The following is a 19428-nucleotide window of genomic DNA, read 5'->3' as shown; positions in this document are numbered from 1 at the left end:
TTTTATCTTAATAAATAAATCATCCCTTCAAAAAAATAATTTTAATAAATAATCATATATTTTGTAAAATAATAAATAAATCATATGTTGTTTCTTTTTCATAGCGAAATCAATTTTTTTTTATACAAGGAAAAATGAAATATATTAACAATAATAAGCATTTCTCCTAACAAAAGATATACTAGAGAGAAACACCAAAGTCTTACCAATCGTAATCAAGCAAACCATAAAGAGAAAAAATAAAAGCAAAAGAGAGTTGTTTGCCAATGCACAAACAAGAGAATTGGCTAAGTCGCCAACCATCATAACCAAAAACTAAATTAACGTATTTTCCCTCTAACTACCAATAGGATGGAAGGTTGACTTTATCCAATAAATGATAATACTATATTATCAGCTCTTTCCGTATTACTCAAACACACGAAAACCAAATTACAGACATAATAGATCGCCGAACTTTTGAACCGCCTGTTAAATATCCAAACTGAATAAAATGGTTTGAAATAGTTAAAGGATCAACCAAAGAGAAATCAATCCAATGGTTAGATGAAGTGAAACAATCATAAATTTCTTAACATTCATTTTTTTCCAAGCATAAAAATTAACGTAACCAAATAAATCGGATAGGCCAACCAATTAAGACTACCATTCAAATAAACACCGTCATCATTCACACCACGGTCATTATCACAAAAATGAAGAAGAGCCGTCGGAAAATTTTGAATAGGTTTTCAAACATTAACACGTAAATTTAAAACTCGTGCACGAGTTATGTTTTCAGCTTCATCCAAAAGTAACATCACATTTTTATAAGTCTACGACGAGTTATCATAAACAAACACAAACTTAAAACTGAGATATAAACCCATAACATCATCCCAAAAATAGGCCAACTTTTTGGACATTTTATGGATGGCAGGATTCCACAAACGGAACCACATCTTTCCATGGAGGGAATGTTAACCAAGCAATCCATTGCAAGAACTAACAACATATTTACAGTCGTTATCCATTAATTCATAATGAGGATCATTGGGAAGGGAGATCATCAGGTTCTCTCTTAAACGATTAATGGGGAATGGTACAACATTGAAATCCCTATAAATACTGGATTTATTAAAATACAGTATCAAGTGAGGGTATCTTGCAGATCGCTTAAGGTGGAGTTTCAAAAAGTTAGGATTGGAAAATATAGATTTCCAAGACTTGCATACACACCTCATTTGCATAAGGAATTTAACATCGGAAAATGAAAGAACTTCAGTGACAAGTTCATCAGGGAGGAACACCGTGTCATCACCTTTGATCGACAATCTCGTACGGCGATCAGTTTTGTGAGATAACATTTTCTTCTTCGCCTTCTAACGTGGACACTTGCCTCTCATTTTTTGAGTTCCTGATTTGTTAGGGTTTTGGTTTTTGAGGTATGGTTCCTCGTACTCTCTTATAGCCACTGATTAAGGCTTTTCTTTTTCTCTTGTTAGATTAGGGTTTTGGTTTTATTTTTTTCTTTGAAATCAGTAGCAATTGAACCCTAATTGATTTTAAGATTATTTAGTGCATGACGAGTCACGCATGCAACTTAAAAAAAAAATCCATGACAACTTCAATTATCTTTTATTTTTATCTTAATAAATAAATCATTCCTTCAAAAAAAATCTTAATAAATAATCATAAATTATGTAAAATAATAAATAAATCATTATTGTATCTTTTCCCGGGCGAACACTTTTTTTTTTACAAAGCAAAATGAAATATATTAACAATAATAAGCATTTCTCCTAACACAAGATATATTAAAGAGAAACACTAAAGTCTTACCAATCGTTATCAAGCAAGAAAAGAGTGTTGTTTGCCAATGCACAAACAAGAGAAGCGGCTAAGCCGCCAACCATCATAACAAAAACTAAATTAATTTATTTTGCCTTTAGCTACCAATAGGATTGAAGGTTGACTTTATCCAATAAATGATAAAATGGTTTGAAATACTTAAAGGATCAACCAAAGATAAATAAATCCAATGGTGATCATGTTTCCAAATGATGCTGAAGAAATTACAATCCAAAAACAAGTGATTAGCCGATTCTGTATAGCACACACCACTCACACAAAGCTGGGATTACACAATGCCTCTACTAACTCCGACCACTGCATATATTACGCAATGCCTCTACTAACACTTTTTTTTTTTATATAAGGTCAAAATAATTTTTTTATATTGTCCAATGTAGTTGTGGATTATTTATCCTATTGTTGTGGATTATTCATATTTTAATGAAATTTAACTAATTTTTTTAATTGTTAATTTAAATAATATTATAAAAATGAAAAAATAGTTTAATTGAAGTGTAAAAGTAGAAGAAAGAGTTCAGCCTAAAAGTGTATATCCCCTTTGTATAGAACTAGTATGAAGACGAACACTAACTTGTTTATCTTTTTGCTTTTATTGACATGAAATGATAAAATGATTAAAAATAATTAATTGTGGGGTGAGATTGGAAGAAAAATGTTTCACCAAAATACAACATTTATTTATCTGCAGTCAATATTGTTCCTGTTATTGTAAATTGTTCATATTTTAATGAAATTTAACTAATTTTTAATTTAAAAGTATTATAAAAATGGTAAAATAATTGAAATAAAGGGTAAATTTGAAAATATAAAAAGTCCAACCTTAAATTGGGACCTATAAACACCGAGCTTGATGCTAAAATGGTAGTGGATAGTTTCTCATCCTCTAAACATGATATAACACAGTTTGTGATGATTATTAACAAATGCAAGGCTCTTTTTACGCAATACTCCCTCCATCTTAAATTGTAAGTAAAAAAATCTCAAATCACACTTATTAAGAAAACTAAAACATAAAAAAATTGGAGTATAGTTTTTTTGTGTGTTTTCATTGAAATAAGTTTCATGGGAAGATGTTAAAAACAATTTTCATTGGCTATTAGTTATGAAAACAATGGAATAGAGAGAAAAATTGAATGTAATTTGCATTTAATTTCATCAAAATAAGCAAAAGTTTTTCTAGAAAAAAATGATTTTTTATTTTTTTAAAAACAAGATTAAATAGAATAAAAGTTTGTCTTTTTTTCTTACATTTTGGGATAAAGAAGGTGAGTTTTTTTTGCTTACATTTTGAGACGGAGGGAGTACTATGTAAACTCCACTGTTTAGTCTATACGGAAAGAAGCAAATGAGACAACCATTACGTTTGCCAAGACGACCACGTTTCAGCTAGTTTCCAGATCCTGATTGATACTCCCTCTGCCCCATTTTACATGAAAATTTTTCAAAAATCACGGGTTTTAAGAAAAAAGTTTGAAGTAATATATTTGTCATAAATGTATATCAATATTACCAAATCACCCTTTGCTATAGAGATATTTAATGTTAACTTTTTATATTTTTAAGGTATATTAATATTAATGAGATGTGTATATTAAAAAAGAGTTATGATAACTTGTACTCTTAGGGCACATGTTAATGATACCATAAATGGTAAATATTTATTACAAAATATTAATTTTCAATCTCTAAAAAAATAAATTGACAGAATTTCCTAAACAAAATTTCTACTTTAGGTTCATTAACATGTGTCCTAAGAGCACAAGTTAACTATTCTACTTTAGTAATAAATGCATACAGAATTTTGCAGATAGTCTTATATTCAGGACAAAACTATTTTTGTAAATTAGTTTTTTAAAAAGGGACCAAGAAAGTATATCATATTGCATTGAACATATTTTAATTAATAAAATGCTATAAATTTATTCATTTAAAAGAATATTACTTTCATTCATGTGAAAAAACATTACTTTCATCTATGCGTAGCAATACAATTAACCCAAATTTTTAATGGGAGATGCCTTCCGAACACAAAATTCAAAATAAGAGATTATTCATTAAAAAATGAAATCTTCAATCAAAACTTATCATTTAAGATTTTTAAAAGTGTTTCCTTCGTTAACATGTCTAGTTTGGGAAATACTAACCGATGCATGAAACATCAGTTAAGGAAGATATTAAAAAAGGAAATTAAATAGTAATTATTGAATTGAAAATTGTGTAATCAATTCATAAAAAGTTAAATTTTTACTTCTCCGGTCCTTATTAAAAAAAAAAGTTGACTTTTTAGGTTTATAGAATACTTAATGTTCTTATTATAAATAAAGACTAGATACTCACTTACACAATGAACCAAAAAAATTAATTGTTTCTTATAATAAAGATCGGAGGAAGTATTTTTTAACAATAATTTTCTTTTCTAATATCTTAACATGTGTTCAGAAATACCGGTTAGCATGACCCTTCTCGTTTATAATTACGATGATATCCGTGGCGCGGAAGTAAAATAGCTTATGGATGATGATGTATCAAGTGACATTCACGCTGGCGATAATAATCCTAGAGTTAGAAAGAGATTCCATTTTTTGGAAAGATGTGCAAAACTTAACTTAAAATTGAATAAAGCCACTTGACTTCCCCTCTTAAAAGTTAAATCCAATTATTCCATAATGAAACATTCATATCAATATCTATGGCTAAATGTTAGATTTCTAATCTACCCAACTAGTAGTATAAATTAATCACATGGACCCACCTCAAACCTTGATTTCCATGATCATTCACTTACAAAGCACACCATCATTCACATTATTCACAACACCTCCCACGCCATAATTCCCATACCCCACACACTCTCTCAACCTCCACACACTAACCATGCCACAAAATCATGCTTTTTAACATGCTCACCCACCCACTCTTCCCCTCACCACACCCTAACTTAACTTACTTTCTCTTACAAACAAAAAGTAACAATTTATCATTCCCTAGAACACTTGATCATTGATTCCATTTAGGGTTTGGTTTTGGTTCCACACCTTGGTAACCATACCAAACCAAAACAAAACTCCAAAATTTCATGTTCCAACTTCTCAATGTTCAGTTTCTGCTGTTACAGCAAATTTTTCATCCTTTTTCTTTGTACCCTTCTTCGCTATTTCATTGCTTAAATCCCTAACACATTAAAATGCCTAAATCTCCAGAACAAAAAGATGGATCTGAAAATCAAACACCAAAATCAAATTTCATCGATTCATTTTTCACTCATTTTTCAACAACTAAACCTAAAATGAAACGCACCGTTCGACCATTTTTTATTCTCCTCCTTCTCTTAGTTTTCATTGCTACGTTAACTTCACGCGCTATTCTCCGCAAAGGTATACTCTCAATCGAGCTCGAAGCGCGTGTCTTCACTCGCGATCCACCGTCGCTTAACGCAACCTTACTCCACCACGCCGCCGTCGAGATCGGTGAGGAAAAAACCCGCCGAGAGATTCAGCAGCTTCTCGACGGTAACTTCGCTAGTCAAGCTCGTCATAGAACCTTTGTCTCATGGCGGAGGTTCATCCATCATGACGGTGGTGATAAGACTTATCCGGCGACACTCCGGTCACCGTTGTTTTATCGGTATTGGATTGATTTTCGACGAGTTTTGCATGATTGGGCGAGAAAACGGAGATTTCAACCGGGGATTATGGCCGAATTGACTCGATCGGTGAAAGTTCCGATTGATCGGTATAACAAAGCTGTTAATGTTGATTCAGGTGATTTGAAGAAGTATTCATCTTGTGCTGTTGTTGGTAATAGTGGAATTTTGCTTAATAGAAACTATGGTGCGTTAATTGATGCACATGAATTTGTGATTAGGTTAAACAATGCTAGGGTTGATAACTATGAATCAAAAGTTGGGAAAAAGACAAGTATATCCTTTGTGAATAGCAACATTTTGCATTTGTGTGCAAGAAGATCAGGGTGTTTTTGTCATCCATATGGTGCAAATGTTCCTATAGTTATGTACATTTGTCAAGCTGTTCATTTCTTGGATTATACTGTTTGTAATGCTTCTCATAAGTCGCCGTTGTTGGTGACGGATCCGAGGTTCGATGTTTTGTGTTCTAGGGTTGTGAAGTATTATTCTTTGAAGAGATTTGTGGAGGAAACTGGGAAGGGTTTGGAGCAATGGGGTTCGGCGCATGATGGTGCATTGTTTCATTATTCTTCTGGGATGCAAGCTGTGATGTTGGCTTTAGGAGTTTGTGAGAAAGTTAGTCTTTTTGGGTTTGGTAAATCGGCTGCGGCAAAACATCATTATCATACTAATCAGAAAGCTGAGCTTCATTTGCATGATTATGAGGCGGAGTATGCTTTTTATCGCGATCTTATGGAGGGAGATAAGCCTATACCGTTTGTATCGGAGAAGTTTAAGATTCCTCCTGTTGTAATGTATCGATGACATGACTGTGAGTTTGTATCCGAGAAAGTTGGAATGTATCGATGGTTCTATGGATGACAGCAGCGAAGTGTTGTTGGAGGGTCGATTTTGTTCATGTGTTATCATAGTTGAAGTGTTATCTTGTTGTAATACTTGTGGAATGAACAGAAACAGATAGTTGATGGGATTATTGAGTTTGGTTTGAGATTCATTTTTTATTTTCTCAAGTTTGTACTGTCCCAAATGTAGCCTCAAAGGCATCACCCAAGTGTAAATTTTGGTTAGATCAATACAGAATGATGAAGTATGTTCATCTAAGCTTTCTGCTATTCAAAAATCTTTCTTTGATGTTTCTTAAGTTCAGTGATTATTGTTTCACTTGCAATTATTGCTTCATAACCATGATTTATTGTTCATGCCATATTGGGTTCTAACCTTTACCAACAGTTACTACTAATTACCAACATTTATTGTTTAAAAAGTTACTAAATCAAATGATAGCTTATATTTTTACTTTACAATTAAATCAAATGATTTGTTCCATAATTAATGGTGAGGTGTAATGTGCAGCCTTTGTTTTACTACTCTCATTTGCAGCTTATTCTTGCTACATGACTTTTCCAGTTCAAAAAAAAAAAAAATACAGGGTTCTGTTGCTATCCTTGAACTGCACTCCACCGTAAATATGAGCCATAGAAGACTACTGCAGAAGAGAAAAAGTTGCACATGAAGGATTTAGAAGAATATTATGTATTAAAAACTTCACCTAGTTCTAAGTTTATTAAAGCTAAAGGGAAAAGTAGAAGGGGTGAACAGAGGAGTTGGAAGTGCAAAATGAGAATGTATGGTTGGAATGTAGATTTGAGAAAGAAGGTAGCAACGAAAAAGGAACCAAGCCACACAATGACAGTAATAGAAGGTAATCTAAAATTTAAAATTACCAACAATTACTACTGACTAGAATGAGGCTTTGTGTAATTTGTATTTAATTATAAATTCATATATGTTAGATTTTTTTTTTTTTTTTGTTATTTATAATGTACTAATATTCAAAAAGCTTATTTCATGGATGAATATGTGAATTGTTTTATTCACACTCAGAAAATTGATGCAATTTTTCTCTCCTTTAGATTGTGATTTTCAAGAAACCACAGTTTTCTTAGTAAGAGATTGTGAAGGCTGTGTAACCGATATAACCTTTAGCTCAGTTGATATGGACAATGCATAAAATATGCAAGGCCTGTAGTTAAAAAAAAGATCAAATGATTTGTTCCAAGATACGGACATTTAATTGTGTTTATAGATTATCCTTTCTTTCATTAATAGTATCCTAATAATAGGTCTCTCTTGAACAAAACTAATGGAGAGGTGTAGTATGTATGCAGCCTTTGTTTTACTATTATTATATGCAGCTTATATCATGCTACCTGACTTTTCCCATTCAAAAAATAATGCAGGGTTCTGTCGCTATCTTTGAACTGCACTCCACCGTAAATATGATCCATAGAAGCTGACTAATGCAAAAGGGAAAAAGTTGCACATGGAGGACTGAATTTAGAAGAATATATTATGTATTTATGCATAAGTTACACCATTCGTATTTCATTTATAATGAAAGGCTCAACTATGTATTTATGCATAAGTTGCATTCAGTTGCTTAATACACAAGTAGGCAAAACATCTACTCTTAAGTTAGTGTCCACTCATAAGTAGGACCTATACATAGATCAACTTAGACATATTCTGCTGTTGCATAATTCACTTATTTACATCAAAATGATAGAGATCTTCCTAAAGAAACCTATAGTTAAGTTTGATAGAGCAACAGCTTCAAACAAGACAGCATTACAAAAAAGTTTTCACTTGATCATCATTCTGTTGTGCCTTTCACTCTGCCGTGTCTATCACGGCATCTTTCTCTTCATACTTCACCCCCACCAAGTAGCTTATACGTACCTACAAAAGAAAGAAAATTGTGCTCAAACAATGATATAATCAATGTATTATTCACTACTGAAATCTGGCTTATACTTGACATAAGATAGGTTATACCTGTTTGGGATCATAGACAGCATACTCATTGTATTCCAAGGGGCTATCTTCATGCTCTGAGGCAATTATGCTACCACAAGGAACTTTTATGTCATCTTTCCAAACAAAATGCTCTGATTCATCAGTTTTCTTCTTTCCAAGTCCCTTCACTCCAACTTTCTTTTCCTCCAAAGATGTTGTGTCCTGTCTCAGATAATTTTCATAATCATATCAACAAAAATTCTGTGAGTAAAAAACCATAAAGGATGGTTATGGTTAACTATTGCTTACCTCAGGTGGACTTTTCAACTCGGTAATCTCATTTCCTAGTGAAGCAATGGCCAAAACCAAGAACCCTTCTGGCCTGTCAACAGCAGTAAAACCATATCTTGCTGCCTCTGCTGCAGCATCAGAGCAAACAATGGCTTTGCCAAACTATTTGCAAAGAACAACACAACAAGTAATGAGAAAATAGTCACCAACATTAATATTAAACATACTTTTAATAAGTATATATTTTGAAATACCATGTAGCCTGGAACAGGTAGTGAACAAATAGCTGGCAAGAACCCCTTGTGCAAGTGCCTCAAAAGATTTGAGCTCCGCGATCCTTCCATATTATAAACATAAAATTAGTATTAGTCATTGATAACAACCAAGGTAATCCATTTATTTTGCTTACAACTTGAACAGTATTCTATCTGTCTTACCACACCATAGAAGAACCTTGTTTGGCATCTTTACTATGTCAGCATAAGAAGGGCAAGCACTTGATTCCACAGTGAAGATGTTTTCAACTGACACCCCATATTCCTAAAGTTCATAGAAAGTTAACAGTAAAAAATCTAGAAGAATTGAGCATTCTTGCAGTGTAGATAAAACAAACATAAACAATTATATTCTTACAATGTCACCAACTTTGACAGGTTCATAAGTTTTTTCAAGGTATTTCACAATCATCTCGTAATCATTTGAATTTTTCTCCAGGGGAGTAATTGAGCAACCCAATTTCTTGTATGTGTCTGATAATGGATCATCAATGGTAGAGCCACTCATATCTCCTATGAGGTGAGAAGCAAGGGTTATATCTCTAACACCCTCCAAAGCTGCAGCAGCCTAGGAAAATTAGGGCAAAGATTCAGTCTTCAAAAATAGTGGTTGAACCAATAAATGTAGGGACTAATTAGGCTTACATGATCTGCAATCTCTTGATAATCTCTAAAAATGAAAGGCCTTGTGGAGTGCATCAGAGTGAACCATTTCTGGCTAAAATCAGACCAAATAGCATCAGCCTTGGGCCCTGTCTCCTTCAATGTTTTCACTTTCTCTATGAATTCCAACAGAATTTCCTCACCTGATAGAGTTCAATTGTTAGTCATTCTAAACGACGTTAGATAAATATGAAAAGGAAGTGTTTCCTATTACATACATCTTTTCAAGTGAAGATTTGTAACCATTCCTATTGGAAGGTCTGGAGAGTCATAACCCATCTCCATCAATGCATACCTGAATTCAATGTAAGATAATTGTGAAAATTCAGGTAAGAATCATTCAAAGTAGTTTTGAGTTACTGTGCTTACTTATAGATCTCCTGGCTGCACAAAACCTTCATAAAATTTGCAACCATAGGCTCAAGTTTACAGTGTGTCGCTGCTATCCCCAGCTGCCGAAGACCTAATGCCCCGTGTCTAACTTCAACTCCATCATCCTATTCAATGCCATAATGCTATATATGTTTAACCAAAAACAGGAGTGATAAATCATCAATTATGGGAAGTAATATATATGTACCATGTCAATGGGGTAAAACTTCAGTGGTTTCTTTTGAAATTTCTTCTCTCTTTCCCATGATTCAAACTCATTTCCTGTTATTTCCTCAAAGAGCCTCACAAACTCTTTGATAGCATTGTCCACATTCTCGCACTCTTCTAGTCGCTCCTCCGCGCTTGGATCGTCCCCCACTCTTCCTTTCTTGAAATACAAATGCAAAGAATTCTCTGGGACGACAATCAGTTGCATGACACAGTAGCTGCCCCAAATTAACAAAACTAAATTAAGCATAATCATCTTATAAATGTCAATAAGGTTGTAACCAAAAAACAAATGTCAATAAGGACTAAAGCTGCAATTGATCTTGTTAGTATTATTACTCATTAAGTTTTCTCCCTTGGTCACAAAGGGAGAAGGCACAGTTGTATAATATCCCATCTTTTTCAAATATCTTTCCATCTTGCTCATGCAATTTGGTATCTTTGTAGACCCCTCTCTTCCCATAAAGCTTGAGCTGTTAACAATCACCAAATTTTATCAAACAGTCAAAAGGGAAGGGACCTATATTTCTTCTATAAAATAATGAAAAAAAAAACAGTATGAATAATGAAAAAAAAAAAAGTATGAAAGAGTAAATTATGTACTTCTGCTGAGAGTGATTCAATAGCCTCCTCCCCAGGATCTTGTTTGTCCCAAGGGATTCCCTTTCCATCCACAGAAAGATCAGAAACAAGATCATAAGATTCTAAAGGTTGTGGTTCTTGCTTTTCGATGCTGTCGGTTAACCATGCCTCCCTAACCACAGGTATGCCCCTCTCCCTATAGTAAGATAGGTTGAAAGTTACTTAAGCATGTTTATGTATCCTTTTTCATGCCATCAGAATAAAATTGAAAGCCAAAAAAGTTAATATAGATGCATCTTTTCTATGTGACCATGTTTTTCTTATTGTCATGCCATAAATTTTGATTACACTTACATGGCATCTGCAAGTTTGGATGTTCCACCTCGATCTCGCTCGGCAGGTGAAGCCACCAAACAACTTGCTCCTGAAAAATTTAACTAACCAGGTTACAGAAATTCCTAGCAACAGAAGGATGAAAATAGAAAATTCTATTACATTACCAATGATAGAGTTTGCCACCTTCCCTCCATGCTTTTCAATTGTTTTTTTCCAATATTGCTAAGTAGCCAGAAACAAAATCCAATCAACAAAACTCAGTAGCAGTTGGTTAATTAGTTACTAATGCAACAATAATAACATAGATACATACATGTGTTCGATTAAGACGACCCATCAAAGAAATCATCATTCCAGTAAAAGGCTTTATAGCTAAGCCTAAATCCCTTTGAGGCCTTTTACTTGGATCCTGGTATTTCTTCAGCAACTACATCACACACATGTTAGTCATAACAATTCTTAGGTGACAAGTTACAACAAAACTATACGTATACAATGAAGAAACAAAAATGGTGAAAAATAAGAGAAAATTACATCTGAAACTGGAGAGTTCTGAACAGAATCTGGTAGCTTAATAGGTTCATCTTTCCTTGGAGGTTCTCTGGTGCTGAAAGTGCAACTAGACCATTCACTGTAGAAACCTCTGCATCCATAACGTCTTCCATCAAACTCCATGTTGCCATTGCAAACCATGCATTTCTCTAATGCACCAAAAAACAGCAAGTCTTGGCTGTTCAAGAAAGTAACACATTTGAATCACATCACTAACCTATGAACATGACTAAAGTGACAAATTTCATATTCTTTAGGAGCTATTTATTATTTCTATCACTAACCATCTTCGTGTAATTTCAAGATCAGAGCCAGATGAATCAAGATCATTAGCCTCAAGAATCTCTTTCATTTGCTCCAAAGATAGTTGCTCATTAGTGGCCTTACAAAACTCATCATATTCTTGTACAACATCAGAAGCAGATTTTCCATTAGTGTGACCATTTTTTTCATCTTCCACCTTAGCCTTTTTAGGAGAATGCTCTACTTCATGTGCCTTAGATTCTGCCTTCTGCTTCCTTGTCATCACCTTCTCTTCTTCCCCATGTGCATGATGAACATTATGTGACCTCGATTCAACCTTCAAAATTTCCATAAAATCAAATATAGAACCATATGGAAAAGAAAGAAGAAAACAATGAAAGAATATGAACATACCTTCATTTTGTGCTTCTTTGTTTACAATGAGCAAAAGAAAAGCACGTAACTTAAGAGTTTTTGAACTTTAACATGGTATGCATTAAATAACCATTCTGATTCTATGAACAATTTCACATGATCATAGGTTGTAGCTGAGACAACAATAGTCTTGAAATGCCACGTGCATGTAGTTCTCACGAAGAAACCAAAATTTTCTGTCTTCACTACAATATGCCACGTGAGCTAAGGATTGTAAATTCTTGACACGTGGACAACTATGTATGTTTTACCTCGTTGCAATGTGACATGTGGGAAAGCCATGTTATTTGTTCCACCTCTAACACACAACATCATATTAATTGTTCATTTGTTCTCATCCTTTCTCTGATTCTGTTTTGTCTTTGCTTGCACAACACAAACGGTGCAGTCCAATCGAGAATAAAGATGAACGTTTTTTTATCCCTTTGCGTGGAGACAAAAAAATCATGTCAAGCATAGTTGAACATGGATTTTTGAATGTATGAATAAAGTAACGATTGGCGCAGATATTCTGTTCCTTTTATCAAGTTCGGATTTCAAACTCTAACTAGTTAAAAATCCGTGCTTCGCACGGATTGAATAATAATGTGTTTTGAAATTTATTGTTATATGTTTGAATAAGTTAAAATGTAATAAACTAATTTTATATTAAAATGTGTGCATATATACAAAGTCGATTAGTATTTGAACTCAAGTCTCTACCTTTTCTAATAATGTTGATTTAATTTTTCTAAGAACATATGTTGAGATATTTTTCTTTCTAAACATGGTAATATTTATGTTGTTGTGATATAGCAGATGTCATATGTTTTTGCTGATTCAATATGAAAGTTACTAATTCATAAACTAAAAAGGATCTTTGCATTGATAAAAGATGAGCAAGGCAATGGGCAATAGTTAGCAAAATACAGAATTCCAAACAAAATAGATAGAAAATATAGAAGAATTCCTAACAGCACAACCTAATCCTCGATTTTTAAAACTTAAACATAGTGGCTGACAACTCCATCGAAAAACTTGAATCTTATTGTGTCGCCAGACTGAAATTCATTTTCGATGCATAAAGACTGTGAACATTGTTCAAATGCTCCTATAACAATGTCATCATCTCCTATGAAATTTGACTTCACACATGGTTCTTGGACCGTTAACTTTTCCGCATAGGACCAAGTGGTTAAAATCATATTGCGAAAGGAAGTCTTTGAAATCTCGATTAAGCACGTAAACATGATAGGCAATGTATATATACGGTTAAAAGAAGTATTCAAAGGATAGAAATAAAGTAGTGACAATAATTAATAGTATGAAATGTATACTCAACCAATTGATGTGGTTCAGCAAAGTCAAGGTCTTTCAAGGTGATTTCAAAAAACACTTATCTATGTTTCTTGGTACTCAGGCTACGGTAGGACGGAAATTCATGAAAACCTGCATATGTTCTTCCCAAAGTTAACAAAATCCAATCCCTATTAGAATCAATTATGTTTATTGTATATTGATTAGGTATTATTGTATATTCATTAGGCATTCATTAGTTTCTATATCAGAATCAGAAACAATTGTATATCTATCACAATTCTCATCAATAATAATCAGGGGATTACATTTCTATATGGTATCAGCTTTACCGATCCAAATCTAAATCCAACCACAGCTTCCCTTCCTTCAATCCTAGTCATGCCTGCGAGCACCGATCCCCCCATAAACGATACTGACGACACTTCGTCGGTGTCAAACCCACCTGCTCCTACGGCATCAAAATCAAATTTTCACACTGCCTTCTCCATTACCAACGTCAAAACCATCATCCCGGTCACGTTGGATAATGATGCTAATGTCTATCTATCCTGGTCTGCACTTTTTTTGGTGCAAGCCCGCGTTCACAACCTTCTTGATCACATCATCCCACCTTCTGATGAAACCGCTCGCAAAGCTGCGGCTGTCGCCAAGGAAAAGGATTCTGATCTATGGAATCGCCTTGATGCTGTGTTATTACAGTGGATGTATGCCACTGTCACACAAGATATCCTTACCTCTATCCTTGTGATTAATGACACTGCTGAAGAATGTTGGAAACGCATCGCAGCCATGTTTAATGACAACAAACATGCTCGTGCTGTTCAACTCGAAAATCAATTCAGCAACACCAACCTGGAAGATTTTCCATCCACCAAAGCTTATTGTAACCACCTTAAGCTTCTCTCCGACCAACTGACCAACGTTGGCTCTCCTGTTACTAAGACCCGTTTGGTATTAAAAATGATCGCAGGTCTCACTGATGCGTATGCTGGATTCGTGACATATGTCCAACAACATGACCCTCTTCCCACTTTTTTCGCTGCAAAATCACGATTAGAACTTGAAGAAACAACCATGCTTCAGCGTGCTTCTCGTGAGTCTAGCTCTTCCAACACAACAGCACTTCTGGTCAAAACCGCATCAGATGAAACTGTCATCCCTCCCACCCCTACAGGTCAAAACCGCGGTAACCGAGGAAGAAGGAACCAACGCAACACTGGTGGACGGAACACCGGCCGGGGTGGTCGAAACGGGCCTAACCACTTCGGTGGTGGTGGCCGCGGACAACAACAACAGCGGCAACAATGGGGCGGCCCTTGGCAACAGTGGGCTCCATGGAACATTCCACCATGTCCTTACCCATCCTACAATTGGGGCAGGTCCAACAACAATCCCAACCCTCAGCAAGGTGGAGTTCTTGGACCTAGACCTCAACAAGCTGCTTTCAATGTCAACACACCTAGCCCAACAGACATTGAAAATGCCATCCGCACTCTCAACCTTGCGCAATCGGACCCATCTTGGTATATGGACATTGGAGCAACTTCCCACATGATGTCCTCGCAAGGTAATCTCTCGTCTTATTTTAAATTGAGCAAAAATAATAAAATCATTGTAGGAAATGGTCACTCTATTCCAATTTATGGTTTTGGCAGTACACAAATAGCACCCCCCCACCCTCCTCTTGTCTTAAACAATGTGCTAAATGCCCCAAATTTAATCAAAAACTTAGTTTCTGCTCGTAAATTTACTACAAATAATAAGGTTTCGATTGAATTTGACCTGTTTGGTTTTTCTGTGAAGGATTTTCAGACGGGGATGCCTCTAATGAGATGTGAGAGCCAAGGTGACCTTTACCCCATCACTGCTGCCACCTCTCCTAATAAAGTCGAGCCTACCTTTTCCTTTGCAGCTTTGTCATCATCCCTTTGGCATGATCATTTGGGTCATCCAGGAGAAAATGTTTTAAATTCTCTTAGGCAAAATAAGTTGATTGAATGTAATAACTCTAGAAAATTACATTCTCATATTTGTCACTCATGTCCTCTTGGTAAACATGTTAAATTGCCTTTCATGAATTCTCATAATAGAAGTTTGTTGCCATTTCATATTTTACATAGTGATGTATGGACCTCTCCTGTTTTAAGTTCAGTTGGTCACAATTATTATGTTCTTTTCTTGGATAATTATTCAAAGTTAATCCAATTTTTGAAAAACTAAGAGCACACATCAACACACAATTTCAAAGAGAAATTAAAACAATTCAATGTGACAACGGCGGTGAATATGTCAATAGTAATTTTCGAAAAATGTGTGAAGCTAATGGAATTGTTTTTCGTTTGTCTTGTCCTTACACATCTTCTCAAAATGGTAAATCTGAACGAAAAATATGGTCCATTAACAATATTATTCGAACTTTATTAATTCACGCGTCATTACCATCTTCATTTTGGCACCATGCTTTAGAAATGACAACATATCTCATGAATATTTTACCAAGTAAAACTATTGATTTTGAGTCACCTCTTAAAATGTTGTATCACAAAGATCCTTCTTACAATCACTTACGAGTGTTTGGTTGTTTATGTTTTCCTCTCTTTCCTTCATAAAAAATACACAAACTTCAACCTCGTTCCACAAAATGTGTATTTCTTGGGTATCCGTCAAATCATCGAGGCTATAAATGTTTATATTTATTGTCAAATAAAATTATTATTTGTCGTCATGTCTTATTTGATGAAAATACTTTCCCATATGCAAAGCTGCACATTCCTCAACCTAATACATACACTTTCCTAGACAATGAGTTGTCCCCTTATATTATACAACATCTAATGGACCAAACCCAAACTAGCCCACCTGATCCTCAACCGGCTCATCAGCCAAACCAAATCACTTCTCCTTGTCCAAACTCACCAAATATCACCTCACCTCCACAATCTAACCCCACTAGTCCCATCCAACAAAATCTTCCTCCCATATTTCAACCAACTTTACAAGCTAACACAAAACCTATCACTAGGAGTCAACATGGGATTTTTAAACCAAACCAAAAATATTATGGTTTGCACACCCATGTTACAAAATCCCCTCTACCTAGGAACCCTGTGTCTGCACTTAAAGACCCAAATTGAAAAATGGCCATGGATGATGAATATAATGCTCTAATTAAAAATAGGACGTGGGACCTAGTACATCGACCACCTGATGTTAATGTTATTCGGTCCATGTGAATTTTTAGACATAAAGAAAAATCTGACGGTACTTTTGAGAGGCATAAAGCCCGACTTGTAGGTGATGGTGCAGGTCAACAGGTTGGCATTGACTGTGGAGAAACTTTTAGCCCAGTTGTAAAACCAGCTACTATTCGCACAGTTCTCAGCATTGCTACATCCAGATCTTGGCAAATTCATCAGTTGGATGTCAAGAATGCTTTTCTTCATGGTGAATTGAAAGAAACAGTGTACATGCACCAACCTTTGGGATTTAAAGATCCTGAAAACCCCCATCATGTATGCCTTCTTCGCAAATCACTCTATGGGCTTAAACAAGCTCCTCGAGCTTGGTATAAGCGATTTGCCGACTACGTGTCATCTATTGGTTTTTCTCAAAGCAAATGTGATCACTCTCTTTTCATATACAAGAAAAACACTCATATGGCATATATTTTACTCTATGTTGATGATATTATTCTCGCCACGTCCTCAGATGACTTGCGACAATCTATCATCTCACTACTCGGTTCTGAATTCGCTATGAAAGATTTGGGACCCTTAAGTTACTTCTTGGGAATTGCAGTCACTCGTCACCAACAAGGGTTGTTTCTCTCACAAAAGAAGTATGCTGAAGAAATTCTTGCACGTGCTGGAATGTCCTCTGTAAGCCGTGTCTAACCCCAGTTGATACGAAACCGAAAATGAGTGCCACAACTAGTAATTCATGTAAGGATCCATCTCTCTATCGTAGTCTGGCAGGAGCTCTTCAATATCTCACCTTCACTCGACCTGATATCTCCTATACAGTACAACATATATGTCTCTTTATGCATAATCCAATGGAAGACCACATGAATGCTCTTCGACGTATCTTGCGCTACATTCAGGGCACAACCCAATATGGTTTGCATCTTTATCATTCATCCACTACTTCCTTAATTTCATATACAGATGCTTATTGGGGTGGGTGCCCCGACACCAGACGGTCTACTTCTGGCTACTGTGTCTTTCTTGGAGATAACCTGATATCTTGGTCATCTAAACGACAGCCCACCTTATCCCGATCTAGTGCCGAAGCCGAATACCGTGGAGTTGCCAATTTGGTCTCTGAATCATGTTGGCTACGCAATCTTCTCCTTGAATTACAGTGTCCTATTCACAAAGCAACCATGGTTTATTGTGATAATGTCAGTGCAATTTATCTCTCTGGTAACCCGGTCCAACATCAAAGAACAAAACATATTGAGATGGATATTCATTTTGTTCGCGAAAAGGTGTCTCGTGGCCAAGTCCGAGTTCTGCACGTACCATCACGATATCAAATTGCAGACGTTTTCACAAAAGGTCTTCCCTTGATATTATTCCAAGATTTCCGTGACAGCCTCAGCATTCGTCCACCTCCCGCTTCGACTGCGGGGGAGTATTAGAATCAATTATGTTTATTGTATATTCATTAGACATTACTATTAGAATCAATTATATTTATTGTATATTGATTAGGTATTATTGTATATTTATTAGGCCTTCATTAGTTTCTATATCAGAATCAGAAACAATTGTATATCTATCACAATTCTCATCAATAATAATCAGGGGATTACATTTCTATAATCCCTACCTAGATAGTTCAGAAAGATTTGTTTGCGACCCTCAAAGTTGTAAAATTCACTAAGCCTACTCCATCCTTCTATCAAGAGAGGGTATGCATAGTCTCCATTGAAAACTACAGTGTGAGAATTTCCTGAACTATCAAGCAAATTCCAACTATCTCCTAAGTCATCCTTAAATTGCTCAAGAAATTTGGGATGGATCTCGGCATAGTCCTTGATCTCATCAGTAATCTATTGGTTGAATAAGATAATGTACTGATCAAAATTTATATTTTTAGAAACGTGATTAAATAAAACCACAAATGCAAAGAAGAGAGGTATATATGATGCAATAGTTGGTGATTTGGCTGATCCAATGTAAGGAACTCTAAACAAAGTTGTAATACTAATAATACCTAGTTAAAAAAAAAAAATACTAATCAAATTTTGTGCTCTAATTCTGATAGACATTGAATGATACTACTGGCCACACAATGAAACTCATGTATACAGAGGGAGGAACTAGGTTCATATATGGTCATGGAAACAATGCAAAACAAATAACCAAGCTTCAAATCAAAACAAAAAGTAAAGCAAAAAGACAAACAATGCAAGTTATAACAAAGGCGTTCAATCAAGATATTTCTTTCATTATATGTATTTCCATTCTGCTTTTCACTTTTTTTCTTCCTTTTTCACCCCGTGGCTTCTATTTTCACGACTCAAAAAAAGGCTTGTAAGTGTTGTATCAATGGACAACCAACTGCTCCTATCTTGTACTTCTATTTGGATATGCTCTCTACCTATACTACTACTACTCTAATATGTTAAAATTAAATAGGATTCATAAAGTTACTAAATAAATAACTTAAACTAAATAGATCCAACAATTAGTGCATGTTCTCGCGTGTAATCGTCTGTTTCTTCGTCTTTTTGGTGTTTACTTTCATATAATATGTCTTGGGACTTGGAACACAATTTATCCTTCTTATAATATCTTCAGAGTCCTTTTGAATCTTCATTTATTGTCTTCCCATATCTTCAAAATGCTT

The 19428-nt window shown here is 34.9% G+C and overlaps 2 protein-coding genes across 2 annotated transcripts; one reads left to right on the top strand and one right to left on the bottom strand.

Annotated features, from left to right (window-relative positions):
- The first annotated feature begins 4592 nt into the window (after nt 1–4592).
- Nucleotides 4593–6620, top strand: LOC11446230 (beta-1,6-galactosyltransferase GALT29A). Its single transcript, XM_003606090.4, has one exon. It carries the CDS (start codon nt 5039–5041, stop codon nt 6302–6304), a length of 1266 nt encoding a protein of 421 aa, XP_003606138.1. The 5' UTR covers nt 4593–5038; the 3' UTR covers nt 6305–6620.
- Nucleotides 6621–7836: 1216 nt separating this feature from the next.
- LOC11444603 (protein ADP-ribosyltransferase PARP3) lies at nt 7837–12342 on the bottom strand. The gene is made up of 18 exons (XM_003606091.4): nt 12253–12342; nt 11880–12175; nt 11578–11773; nt 11357–11470; nt 11208–11265; nt 11062–11131; nt 10729–10903; nt 10465–10598; nt 10106–10343; nt 9895–10022; nt 9744–9820; nt 9508–9668; nt 9221–9430; nt 9025–9127; nt 8842–8924; nt 8606–8749; nt 8336–8518; nt 7837–8239 (listed from the first exon to the last, which is right to left on the bottom strand). Exons 1-18 carry the CDS (start codon nt 12256–12258, stop codon nt 8171–8173), a joined length of 2445 nt encoding a protein of 814 aa, XP_003606139.1. The 5' UTR covers nt 12259–12342; the 3' UTR covers nt 7837–8170.
- Between the last annotated feature and the right edge of the window lie 7086 nt (nt 12343–19428).

The sequence above is a fragment of the Medicago truncatula genome, chromosome 4, assembly GCF_003473485.1.
Source record: "Medicago truncatula cultivar Jemalong A17 chromosome 4, MtrunA17r5.0-ANR, whole genome shotgun sequence".
Lineage (NCBI taxonomy): Eukaryota > Viridiplantae > Streptophyta > Magnoliopsida > Fabales > Fabaceae > Medicago > Medicago truncatula.
The sequence above is the reverse complement of the archived record's forward strand: the minus strand, read 5'-3'. Positions and strand labels throughout refer to the sequence as shown.

What these genes read in the sequence shown, in the direction of transcription:
- LOC11446230 (XM_003606090.4), top strand. Translation starts at nt 5,039, where the DNA reads ATGCCTAAATCTCCAGAACAAAAAGATGGATCTGAAAATCAAACACCA.
- LOC11444603 (XM_003606091.4), bottom strand. An exon ending in TTGAATCACTCTCAGCAGAA is followed by an intron (nt 10,599 to 10,728) that starts GTACATAATTTA and finishes GATTGTTAACAG; the next exon opens with CTCAAGCTTTATGGGAAGAG. An exon ending in AGTTGAAAAGTCCACCTGAG is followed by an intron (nt 8,519 to 8,605) that starts GTAAGCAATAGT and finishes TATCTGAGACAG; the next exon opens with GACACAACATCTTTGGAGGA.